The sequence below is a fragment of the Danaus plexippus genome, chromosome 8, assembly GCF_018135715.1.
Source record: "Danaus plexippus chromosome 8, MEX_DaPlex, whole genome shotgun sequence".
Lineage (NCBI taxonomy): Eukaryota > Metazoa > Arthropoda > Insecta > Lepidoptera > Nymphalidae > Danaus > Danaus plexippus.
This window is the reverse complement of record NC_083542.1, coordinates 5,324,698-5,338,858: the sequence shown is the minus strand read 5'-3', so window position 1 is coordinate 5,338,858 and position 14,161 is coordinate 5,324,698. Positions and strand designations below refer to the sequence as shown.

Genomic DNA, 14,161 nt, shown 5'->3' with positions numbered 1-14,161 from the left:
AACAGGATTTTTCAGTTAAGTAAATCAGCAACTCGTGTTTACTTAAATATATTTTTAAAACAGAATTTGCTGAGTAAAGGGATTATAGTGTTGTGCCGTTTGCATAAATTTAACGAATTACGTCGGACACATTTTGAATGAGAAGTATTTGGCTTTCATCAAGGTCAGCTCGGATTTTGCTCCCGTTTTCACTGTGACTTTCTGTTTGCTGCTTGAATGCGTAATGTTACTTTGTTATTCAGTTTTGTCTTAACGCGATAATTCATACGTCCATAATATGTTATTCTATTACTTCATAAATATATAACATTTATGTACCACAAAGATGCATGACAAAGAAAAGGAAAGACTTAAAAGATCGACTCGATTAAAAGATCAAAAATAAAGAATATGCAGTATAAAGCATGGAGCAAAATGTAGTGCCACAAAATTTTTTTACATGTATTTAATGTACGTCGTACCAACATGTATCACAATAAAGATCCTCCTTTCTCCGAAACCGCATCTGTTGACACGACCGACTAAACTGACTGAATAGACCTTTCTACGCAATACCAATCGGACCATTTATGGCGAAACCTTTATATCCTATTGTATTGCATTTGTATATTTTGCTTAAGTACAAAACTTTCTAAACTTGGGTTTACAACAAAGTTTCTTATTTATAGATTCTTACAAAGACTATAAGTTAGATATGGTTTTGTTATTGTCTTTAAATAGGTATATACTTTATATGTAATAATTTTCTACTGATTGGTGTGCATCTGAAAAGAAGTCTACCTGAGAGGTATGGGCTGGAAAGGAAAGCGATGTGCTGAAGGAGCATGTGGCCCAACTATGGGTGCGGGCGGCGGTACTGGCACTGGCACGGGTACTGGCACCGGCACCGACACCGGATGCACGGGCTGAGGCAGCGTGCTGTAGGGCGGCGGCGGGACGCTCTCCAACAGGTCCGGCACCCGCGGCGCCCGCGCACGCCGCACCCGCCGCCGCCGCGCAGGCTCCTCGGTCTGACACTCCGCACTCGCTACACTCCTCTCCGTCTCCGTCTGCACCGCACTGTTCACATTAGGAACGGGTGCATCTCGCACCTGCACTATGTTCACATTGCACACATTTGAACGGCTCGGTTCACCGGGTACGCGCACTGATACCGAATCCGACTTGCGCAGCGGGGCCGGCGCCGGTACTGGCAGCCGCATCTCGTGAGTAGTCGCACAGTACGACGCGCGCGCATGACGACCGCCGCTCGGCGACTGGTGCCCGAGCGCCCCGTCCCCCGCGACGAGGTACACGCTGGCCAGGGCTCCATCGGTGCGGGAGCGCAGGAGGGGCGGCGAGCGGCAATCGTAGGGCTGCCACAACAAGGAGGAGAGAGCCTCGGCCGCGGACAGCGGTGCGCTCATCTCGCTACGCTCCGCTGCCGCTGCCTCGACGGCACCGCTGTCATCTGCCACCCGCCTCCTCTTCTATCTACAACAAAAACATTCCATCATATCTAAAATCACCAAAAGTCATAAATAAAATTGGAAATTATCATTCCAATCATTAATATGTGTACAGGTTTAAAATAAGGTATATAAAATCACCTTAACCGGTTTTGTATCGCCTAAGAAACTTTATATAATGAACATTTATTTTCATGAAATCAAAATAAAGAAAATAAATAAATTAAATATATTACTAGCACTCTACATTAAAACTTCGATGACAAACTAACCAACCAGAACGTTAAAGGCAGCGGGTAAACAAATCTACGTAGAGACTAGAGACATTAGCAAACGTTTACAGTTTTGCTAAGGAAGCTCATCTACCGTAGAAAATGGCATAGTATATGAAGCCTTATTCTGAATTGTTATACAAAATAATCCATTATAACCCACATACAAGCGTAATGATTCGGTTGAGTACTTTCTTTCGTTACGTAACTTTACAGTTCGCTCGACTTGACTCTCATAACTAACTCACTTTTGTATCTAATCTTTTGTTATTACTTGACTTTACGTTTTCTTTCTTGTGATATTGTTTGCATAATTGCGGGTACAGATATTTATATTGTAATACTTCTAACTGAAAACTGTGCATTAAAAGTAAAAAAATATATAAAATAATAATGACGCTTGTTCTGACTTCTCCCGTAGTCTGATACAGTAAAATCCATAATCTATACATGTAAAAAAAAATCGTGTGTGTGCTTGTAATATTGAAATAGCCGTTTTTTTACTACATGCATATAATATGAACAATTATATTCGCTAGGTACACCAAAATAACACTTTTTGCAATTTTTGTCTGTCTGTCTGTGTCTGTTCCTTCTTATCTCTGAAATAGCTGGTGTACTTATCGGGGAACTTTTATTTGAAATTAGCTGATGTAATAAGGAGTTAATTATTTTGTATCCCAACCCCGAATCCCGATCCCGAAATTAAGCGTTATAATGTGCGAGTGGAAGGCGGGGTACATGCAGAGCTTAAAAGTTTTTCCATTGTTTTTTTTTTTTTTTTACGCAGATGGAGTTGTGGTTAATAGCTATAAGTAATAAACATGATTTCTCTGGCTTATTGATAATAGTAACATACATATATATACCTATTTTTTTTAATAGTTTTATGTACAACATATATATTTGTTTTAAATTTTGATAATGACATTATATTTTGCAATAGAAAATATTTGATTACATCTCATAGTTGATAACAACATATTATGCAATCTTTTTTGAAGTTAAATTTTGTGTTTGAAAATTTAAATCTAGGTAGTTCCTTCGGAAGTTTTAGTGCAAACACTCTAAAGAATAGAGATTTATCCGAAGAAACTTAATATAAAACGACGCTTGTGTAAGAATGTGCTTTAGAAAGCAAAGGAACTTTATGAAATTTTAATATTAACTCCCGGCATAGATTTTAAAAACCAATGAACCGTATTTTATTAATAAAGTGTGTAGATAAAAATGATTGAACAGCTTTTAAATACAGAAAAGCTTAACAATTTTACTCAGTAAAACTCCCTTTAAGTAATGCATAATATATTCTTTTATTTTATATTATATATTGTGTAGGCAATACAAATAATAAAAATGGGATGAAAAATACAAAGTTAGCAAGGGGACGAAATGGAAGTGAAACGCAATACAAAACTTTCACTATGGCGCCGGCGCCCACTGGCCATACGGATACTGTTATGTCATTGTAGGCTCAAATGTAACTTTCATTCAAATTATATTTAACTAATACTAATAAAATTATAATTAAGACAAACAAAATTACCGAATTTTTGAATACTATTAATGAATACAGGAACAATAAATATTGATAGTTATTTATTTTATTTAAGAACTTTTAGAAAACAGTAGCTCCAACAATAAAAAATAACTTAACTCATATTTATAATATATTTAAAAGAAAATTCGTGAGTTTAGTTTGATAAAAATTGTGATGAACGTCAGATATTCATGAACCATTTTTATTTCGTTTGCACTACCCCCTCCCACCTCCTTCATTCAAGTCTGGTCTAATAAAATTAATTTTCAGTCTCAAGTTTTGAAAGAACAGAATCTTATAAAAATTAATAATACATTAAGATTTTCCCTAACAATATTTATAGCATGAAAATGTGTAGTTAATAAATTACACGTTTTTTTTACAAATTCGCCTCTCTGTAATCGTAGGTACATATGTATGTATTATAATCGTAGGTATGCATAGAATAATTTCGAACACAAAAATATTAAAAAATAGCTATCTTAAGTTATAAGAATTTAAACTATACCAGTTTTACAGTTAAAAAAACACACAAAATGTCACAATTGTCAATAAAATACATTCAATATTATTGGAAAATAATATACAAGTATGACCATAGATAAAAATGTATTCTATGACTCCTTAGAAATAAACAACCGTCACGCTTTCACCGAAGGTCACCGATTATGACCGAGAGCTGGTGTTACAATTGACAGCCGACGTCAACGTTTCACCGCGGTCGTAATATTTACCTCAATAACTAAAAAATATATAAACCGCACCAAATCCATTTCAAGCTGTAACCTGACTTAACGATTATAGTAAAAAATATATTACAAAATCATATTTGATTATTCAGAATATTATATAAATTTTAAATTTAGATATTACAATAAAGTTTATTAAGTTAAAAATACGTATTATTATATATGTAATACTATTTTTATATACAAATGTAACTGGTGAAATTAAAGTTATTTAAAAGACCTCTTAGAAGAGATAATACTATAGTGCTCCGTCGTCAGAATAGCGTTCTTACGATTCTTTTAACGAAACCTTAACTTAAAAAATTGCTCCATTTAAGTAGATAAGAAGTTCTATCGTACGTTGTTATTAACTAATTCATATGACTTCATGTGCTTATAATTATTTTATATGTATTTTTAGACAATTATAAAACTACTTTCGAAAAAAATATTCTTTTATTTTTAGTAATATAAAAGGAATAGACGTAGATATGAGACTAAAACATCTAACCGATATTATTATGTGTCAGTTATGTCAAACGCGTAATATAAAAGTGCAAGTGGCCAACATAATGACAGTATATATTTCAAAGAAAACAATAGAACATTCTGGTTCCGGAACTCGAAAAAATGAAAGTGGATACGCCTGTTATTTTATAAAACAGACAATCTTGTTTCTGTGACCTCATTAGCATACAATATTGGGCTTCTGAACAAGTTTATAAATAACTGTAGAAATCTTAGATATTTTTTTAATATTTTATAAATTTTATCAGAATAAAACGTGGTCCTATGTTTAAGACCAACTGGGTGTAGGCTTAACAACGTTACGATCTGGAATAATTTCTCTTAAAATATTGTATATTAAATCTACACACTCGTGTTTTTACTATTGTACAATAGGTACATTTATGTTATATATCGAAGGAGCCAAAGGACGTTTTTAGCATTTTACCAAATGGAAAAAATGGAATCCATCCGACCGTCCATATGTCATAGCCATTTTACTCGGAGGCTATTAGATTAGTCTCGGAGATAGATGAAATTTGGAACGTAGTTTCCTAGGGACTGAAATGCAATGACGTAAAGGACATATTGATATCACAAAATATTGTATTCGTTGGATGCATGTATTGTTGTTGTTGATGATGAAAAAATCGTTTTAACTACGAAGTAAACTGCTTCTTTATTAAAAAAAAAAAATTGAAACATACTGTACATTTTCAATTCATTTTCGTTGTTTTTATGCTTCTAATATGTTAGAATTTAAAATTGTTTCCATTCAAGTTTTTAATGGAATTTACTTATTCTACAAGAACTCAATTTGAATTGCATCTTTTTTTTGTACTTGAAAAAATTTTTTTTTTATGTCACCGTGCATAAAATAAACTGAAATTAAAAATTACAACAACCAACATATTCTCAATATTCAGGAAAGAAAAGCAGCTGCTGTTCAATAACATATTTTACTACAATAACTCAGAAAGGCCAAGCATAGAATATTGTATATCTAGATTGCTTAAGGTGTATTATGCCTGTTTTAAGTACGTATCAAGTGACAGTAATATTAATGAAAGGGAAACAGTGTAAACAAAGAATTAAACAAAATATTTATATAAGCTAAATTATGTTTAATATTTGAACAATGTTCAGAGATCGCAGTTACAAACACTGAATATTGCTCGTAAAGTTTTGAAAGGAAATTCAGATATAGTCATTTTATTAAAATTTTAATACTATTTTTGAATATTTTATTTAAAATATAAATATACATATATATATATATTTAACTAATGAAATAGTAAGATTTTAAATGATATAAACTTGTCTTTCCCCAAATTGCATATTTAATCTTGATAAGATTTTCTATTATAAGTGTGTTGTGTGTGTGGTAAAAAAAATAGATTATGAATATGTTATAAGTGATTTTTAATAAAGTATAGACATCAAATGCATAGAGCATTAATTTTAATAGGGACTTTTCTGATATATTTTTTAGTAACCATTAAAGCTAGGCACTTATAATAATAGCTAATATAATTCAGCTGTTATTTCTAATTCATCAGAAACATACTTATTTGTTGGGAACTAGAAACTATTATTTCTTTTTTTTCTCATGTAAAATTAACATACTTTTTAATAGGTTTCGGAGGACACTAACAGGTCTCTATCACAAGTAAACCCGCTTTAAAAGGTTATGCAAAAAATGTCAATACAAACATTTGAATAATGATTGTAACACAATCTATTTCACAACTATTCATAAGATTTGAGGCATTCTATATGTAAATTACAAAATTAATGTTTAGGATTACCTGTGCCGACCCACTCCGTACTCTGAATATCAATATTAATGGATCAAAGTCTGCACGTGACTAGCGCGTGACGTGAGAGCAAAGCGGAATTACAAAAGAAATGAAGACTTGCATTATGATTTTCATAGTCATACCGTTGTAATATATTTGAATTTTAATAATAACATAATTTACCTTTCAACAATTACCTATTCCTTTACTAGGAATAAAATTATCATAATGTAAATCGTTAAGTGCATATTAAATTATAAAACGACATTTTATGTTTCGACCATTATTTTAAACATACGAAATTTGGATATGCAAGACCTGAAGATTGGTAATTCAACAATAATCCTTCATAAGAACAGTAAAGCCTCTTTAGATGTATTGCCAAGGGCTCACTGTATTCATTCAAACACAGATAATACATTTGTTTAATCTAAATTCATCGAATAAATCCTTGTATATATCTAGAGATATAGAGATATTCAATATTGAAATAGTATCTAAAAATTTTTATTTTATTTTATGTTTAACTATAATGTCCAATAGATTATCAAAAGTTCACAAAAATATATATTTTTATATGTATGAAATACGATTTTTGTTATTTTCATACAATAATGGAACGTACAAAATCACATCTGCATATGAACTTGATGAACAATAGCGCGATCAATATCCATTGGCCGAGTCGACAGTGCAGAGCGAAATCAAATTAAAGGGAACATTATTTCATTAAGACATCCCTGCCGTCTGAGCTGGCTCTGCAATGATGCATCCGCCCCACCAGATTCAATTACAACCAAATTGATTACCATCTGTCTAAGTCGTGGTTTCCAACGCCAATATGCAGAGTTGACCATAATACCACACATACGTACTACATCAGCTGCATAAGCCAAATTTTATTTTAGATACTTCATTTTATCATCCTGAACGAGATGACTATAAAAAGATTTCCGTTATATTAGGTTATGTGACAGCTCGGCCTATTTCAAAACCGTATTTAGAATATGTGTATCTGGGTAGAGTATAATTTATGCAAAGTTAATCCTTGTTTGTGGGAGCGAGTAACACGGGTCCCGACGGCGCTAGAACTTCGTGCATGATTTATAAGTGGTTTTATTCGTACGAAACTTTGTTCTCACCTGTCCACCGAACGCTCGGGTTCAATAAAAGTCAAGCCGTTGACAAGTCAAGCCGTCAGTGGTGCGGTGCATAAATAATTTAGGCTGGCAATCCGACGGTTGTTTGCATGGGGATTATCATATTAAACGGATATCAGGGACGTCGCCCGTCTGTCCGATACGAATGCAAACAATATCATGCAACATTTATAAGCAAACGCTGGAGACAATAGCTGAAAGGTAGCCGCTGAGGTAGTCGATTTTAATGGGTCTTTGTTCCGCCGACCTTTGACACTACTGAAAATTAATATTCATTAACAATGATTTATAAGAAACTTTCTTATATTATTTTCGTTTTAAAGTTTTATTGTGACCCTTGAACGTAATATTAACAGTACTGATAAAATACATGTGACATTTATTGATAAAAAAAACCGTTATAGTTTAAAACATTAAGAGATGAATTTGATTACTTTATGAATAAAAATGATCATACCCTTTATCTAAAAAATACTGAAAACTATTTATATAAATTTATATTTGTTAGTTTAAGCAATTATTGTTAATTAATGCAATTAAACACATTTTAGATTTATAGAAATACTAAGTACTTTTATTGCTTGTAATAATTTCTGAATTTAAATATTGATGTAATTTAGGTCCAAAAATTCTCATGTTACTTTGAGTATTTCATTATTTGCATTATGTAATACAAGTTAATAATTGTATTATGATAATTCCAATTTCCAAAACTAAAAAGTGATTAAGGGCGTTAAGTTTCAGTTGTTTTACAGTAAAATTTATTTTAGAAAACGAAAAAGTTTTTTTGTTTATTTTAATGGGTCGTTATTAATATTTAAGACTGCAGCTTTATGACTGATATATTAGGTACATAAATGTTAAGTTACATTAAGATCCATGTACAAGCATTCACATGTAATATGAAACATCGATATGCTCTGCCCAAATACTCTCTCAATAAAAAAAATATTTGTATAGTATAGATAGATAGATGTTAAAACTTTTTTTTATTTAAAATATGTCCCGTTTGTCATTCAAAGTTAAATAAATTAGTGTCTACATATACATAATTAAAATTTCCCTATAAACATCTTAAATCTCAGTCAGTAAATCTTAGATAATATTTACAAATGCAAACATGTCAAAACTTAAAAACATTAATTATTCAAAGGCATTGTCCACTAAATGTGTTCGTATCTAAATAAGGTAAAAGCATTGCGAGAGGGTCATTAAGGAAGTCCTTAAGTAATTTCGGCTTTATATATCTCACAAAGTGGGAAAGCCCAAGATTTATGTAAACGTTGTAAATTTAATCGAATGTCTTGGAAAACTCTCGTTATGGCTTTCTTAAAATTACTAAAGTATTTGTACTTCAATTGTATTATTTAAAATATATACGCTTTTAATTGCAAATATTTCTATTATACTGTTTTACAAATACTCCTTTTCTTTTAATTTCAAAGCGCCGATTCCATCTCAGCCGTCAATTGCTCTTCAAATTCAATAAGGCGTTATAGCGTCAGTTGCGTTTTTAAATTAGTTTTAAATGTATTTAAAGAATGCGTTGCTTAATATTTAAATTTTAATGCAATATGTTACTTAACTTAATGTCTTATCAATACAATTTGAAATAAAATGATTTTGCAAGAACTAAAAATACCTACATCTCAGAAACATCAAAAATAAAACAAGTTTACTTTATATTGCAGCTGTTCTGATCTTTAAAAAATAATATAAACTAAATTAGTTTTAATTACATATAAACAACAGTAATTGAGGGAATAAATATAGCAATGATTGTCGTATACCTCTTAGTCTTGCATAACAAAAAAAAGAGCCCAAATCAAGGAATAGCCTTGTTCAAAGTTCTAACAGAAACTTCTACAGATTTAATTTAGCAGAATCACTGTCTAGTTCAGTTCGTTCTAGTAGAATTTTTGTACCTGACAGGACTTGCAAACTGTATTGACATTCGCTATAACAAAAGTTTTCTTCTTCACTTTTGGATTAGTTAGACCGAGCAATGATCTATGGTTGTCTGTTTATACCTTTATACGTTAAATGATTCCATTAAAGTACACTTTCATGACATTAAAAATTTTTTTGTTTTTTTTAAAAAGGTTTGTTGAAATTTATTTAGAGTAAAATATTTGGTAATCGTTCCAAGTCTAAAGTAAGTTTTTTAGGTCAAACATCTTGAAGTAGGCATTAATTTCTGTTTTTTTAAGTCTTCGACTTTAACCGAGTTACTGACCTGGACAAGCTTTTATAGTTCAGCACTTAAACATGCCTCTCCTTCGCTTCCGTTCAGCAAACTCGACTTGAAAAGCTTTATTGTCATTTCAAAACTTTATCTATTAATGTCGTCGCTCGAAATGCATATATCACTGCTCTGTTAAAATTTAAACTTATTTGTAGTAAAATACATTACTTCGTATACTTACATAACTCAAATACCTATGCGAACAACAACAATCTCTTTAAAAAGATTAGATTAAGCTGAAATGATTTTGACGCTTAATAGTATTTATTATATAGTTATTAAAAATAGAGTCATCTCTCGACTTACGTTTAGGAAAATTGTCATATACGTTCCATTCTGCCAGTGTTGGAATTTAAGTAGGTATATAGTTAAAATTATGGAATTATCCTTAAATGTGTCATCCAAAAGACTTCAAGAAGAATCATAAGAAAGCGACACCATCGACACCAAAAGAGATGTACCTTTCTTGTTAGTACTTGTTGCCTCTTCACTATCCGAGATGCCATGACAGAACAAAATGATTTTTAAATTGATCGAACCAACCGTTACTAGATTTAAACTCTTAACGTTAAGGGGCCTCCCTAGCACCTTAGCTTAAATATCTGCTTAGAATTTAGATCGATCTACACTCTATATTGGTCAACATAATACTACTTACTTGATTATCTAACCCTAATTGAGACATAGATAAGAAAAATGTTGGTTTATTCGAAGTTACGTAAAAAACTATTGTTTAGTTAACACACTGGCCCCAGTTAAAAAACTTTAAATGTATTTATATGCAGAACTGAACACCGATTTACGCGAATTCGACTGACACGGCTAGCACTTTGTATCTCCTAGCACATGAGTCCGGGATATTACTGGATTTCGACATAAAATTATTAATTTCGTCAAATAAAAGAAGTTGTCTTATCTATTATGATATGAATTTCTACAAGCGTGATTAATGAAAAGTTATTTGAAAAAAGTGCTTGAAATTTATAATACGTTAACATTATTAAATAGAAAAATGACATTACTTTATATCAATTATACGGTAATTTAAAGCCGTCTAGGTTTTCCTCATATAAATATAATTAAATACGATTTTATGAAAGATGAAAATCCAAAAATACATAAAAAATACAGCTGAATTCAGAACATCCTACTTTTGTGATTTCCATAACAATTGCAACATGTGATACAATCCCAACAATTCATCAAGGTATAAAAAACGTGAAAAAGTGATATAGTACAAATCAACAATAGTGACGGTTTTATAATACACAATTCTATTTCAACCTGCTTAATTAAGGCACACAAAATATATACAATCTAAACACCTACAAGAATAAATGTGAATATGTATTCTACAGAGTAAATTGACATACTATATAAAGAAGATAAGGTTTGAGCAGATGAAATGGAAGTTCCACATAAAAGAGTAAAATAATTGCTTCTATGAATTCATTCTGTTATAACTTGCAATTACTTACGTGAAAAAGATACGTATCTTTCCAAGTCTTTAAAAAAATGGGTTAACGCAAACAACCACACTCCTGCCAGTAATAAACGCATAATTACATGTAAAGTTGAACAAACTAATATTACACTCTCCAAATAATTCCTACTGTGTCACTGAACGTGAATTGTCACATCACGATAAATAAACAATTGAAAATGTCATACATATATATGCCGACTCAATATGCCGTCACTAGCACATAAACAAATATTTGAGTAAAATAATAAGCTACATATAAGGCCTTATATATTTTATATTTATTCAAAAGTATATTATTTATTAACCAACATTAAAAAGTATTAATATCCTTCTAGCCGTTCCAATCTCACATTAGCCTACATCATTATACTGAATGAAAGCGTACAGTCTGAAGCGATAAAAAGTTTCTAGTTTGAAGGCCTTTAAGTATCCATGAGTATTATCGCCTCCACTCATATATCGGAAATAAGGAAACTTTAAAATCAATATGCTTAATCCGATCTATCCAACAAAATGTTTGAACCATTATATCAATATTTCAAACTATTTAATTTTTATCTATAGATGATTAAAAAAAAATATTCTCATGAAGGTTGAATCGGGCAATAAACAAAGTTGAAATCAATCGATTAGCAAGTTAGATGTATAAGAATTATATACCATTTAATAAAAATTCTCTTCAAAAAATTACATTTTAATCTTGAATTTATGAACTATTCATGTAACCTCTCTATAGTTGCCATGTATTAGAAATAATTCGTTTCGTCAATCAAATATGGCAAATTTACTTTATCTTTCACATAGAAAATATTATGGCACCCTTACAAAATTAAAATATTGCTTTCAAACTGGCTCTACCTTCTTATTTTCTCCAAACAGTACTCAAGATTATCATTCATTTAACAAATAAAAACGTTGATATGGTCAAAACATTCGATTCCATTGCGAATAAAGCCATAGTTTTAAGAAAAAGCTGCCTCTATACTATTTCCTTTTTTTAATATGATTAATATACTATAAAACAATATAAAAATATCATCTACTAAAATGTAAGCACAATAAAACACAAGGCCTCAAGGTTTATTTTATTTGAAACTGACGAAATTCCATTCAAAAAGTATTATTAATTCATGAGCTGAAAATAAATAATGAAAATGCTAGCTTAAAAAGAAATCAATTCAATATTAATTACAGTATCAAATGGGATGTAATAAAAATCCGTTCCCATTAGTAACAGACAAGACAAATAAAGGTTTTATAAAGAACCGCACGAACGAATTGGGATCGAAGGACAAAGATAGCAACGACCGTCACTGATTAATTCCACAACACGAAGTGACAGTAAGCCTTGCTTTCATTTACTGCTGAATCTGGTTCCTGTCTATAATATAAGAAAAAATGCTTTTATTTTAGTTTCAATACCATGGTAACGACACGTACGTAATTTGCTTTTGAAATGTACAATGAAATGAAAAATAAAATCATTAATTATATATATATTTAAATTTTAAGCTCGACTGGATAGTGCTTGAATGTCATTCCACCCGTTGGTAGGTGGAAATGAAGCCGTAGGTGGTGAACGCACTATCTGAGTAACAGCCTATTCAGACTTTTTTAAATTTCTACCAACCATTTAAAATCACTGCCAAATATAGCAAAGGTTACGTGATTTTTCAACCGCAGCTGTGATAAACGCTATTAATATTACGAGCTCTGTTAAAATATTCTCCTCTATTTTGTACAAAAATTACATTTTATATCTATAATTAAAAATATTTTTATAAGTGCTTTAATATTAAATAATCGTCATTTTATTCCTAAACGCATTTACTGTAATTTTAATATTATTAATGAAGTGATTACAATAAAGCCTACATTTCAATGTCCTTTATTCTTTAGAAAACAACACAAAACAACAGCTAAACCCGTCCAATTTCATTTCGAAATTTTTTAATTTTCCTTGAAAAAAAAAAACAAATTTACATAACAAATATATGAACCTTTTCAAAGTATAAAAGTTGCAGAGAAACCTGCATTAATAAAGTATAACTGAGGGGCTTCTTTTTCATGATAATTTTTACCGAACTTCTCCATTTTATTTTTCCAGTTTAATAACATGCAAAATGAAGGTTGGGCAGGTCTCGTTAAATGGTCGGTCGGCTCATTGCATCGCGGCGGTAAATCCTGTTCTACTGGGGAGGCACTGTCACCCCCCACGCCACTACGACCATCGGGTCATGATTTTATTACCGCATCTTAGCATTCCAGGTTAGATTGGAAAATGCGAACAATGAACGGAATAAATAGATTTAAATATCGCTTATTTGTTTAAAATAATATTACAGATCGAAACATAAAATATCATAACGTGTACGTATTGTGACTAATTAAAAGAGCGGCGGAAGCTTAATTAAAGGCTTGTGACTTTAAATCGATGACTGATAAATACTCATCGATTTCTACTTCATTTTGTTTCGTCGCACCAATCAGAACAATTAAAGAGCGTACAACGAAAACACTGAATTTGATAAGTGCTGTGGGTTTTTTGTCGTTAGCTTCAATATCCTATTTGTATTCCGTTAGGTAAGGTGAAATAAAAGTATACATTTATAATTGATTTTATGAGATGGAATTCTGAATTTAGCCAATATATATGTACATATGTACATGAATTTGTTAGTTCTTCCGCTATTTACACGAATACAGGCCTAAATTCAGATTTTGAATTTAGCAAATAAATCAATAATTTGCTATGTATAATCTCAGTACATAATGAAGTCAGCAATTCCAATGAATATTTATTATTTGGAATTATTGATCTTATTTAAAATTATATTTTTAGAATTTTAGCGCAACTGTTTTTGTTGTATTATAATTAATAACTCATTATTAGTATAAACTATTTTGTTATAACATTATACATTACAAGTTACCTAAACTATCGATTTTAATATGACAAAGTGAAAAATACCTCGT

General features: G+C 31.0%; 1 protein-coding gene across 1 annotated transcript in view; it reads right to left on the bottom strand.

Moving 5' to 3' along the window:
- Positions 1–14,161, bottom strand: part of LOC116772720 (uncharacterized) — a 70,006-nt gene that overhangs the window by 48,892 nt on the left and 6,953 nt on the right. Inside the window, exon 2 of the mRNA XM_032664997.2 lies at positions 781–1,473. Coding sequence (XP_032520888.2) covers positions 781–1,406 — 626 coding nt within the window. The 5' untranslated portion in view covers positions 1,407–1,473. The remainder of the gene's footprint in view (positions 1–780; positions 1,474–14,161) is intronic.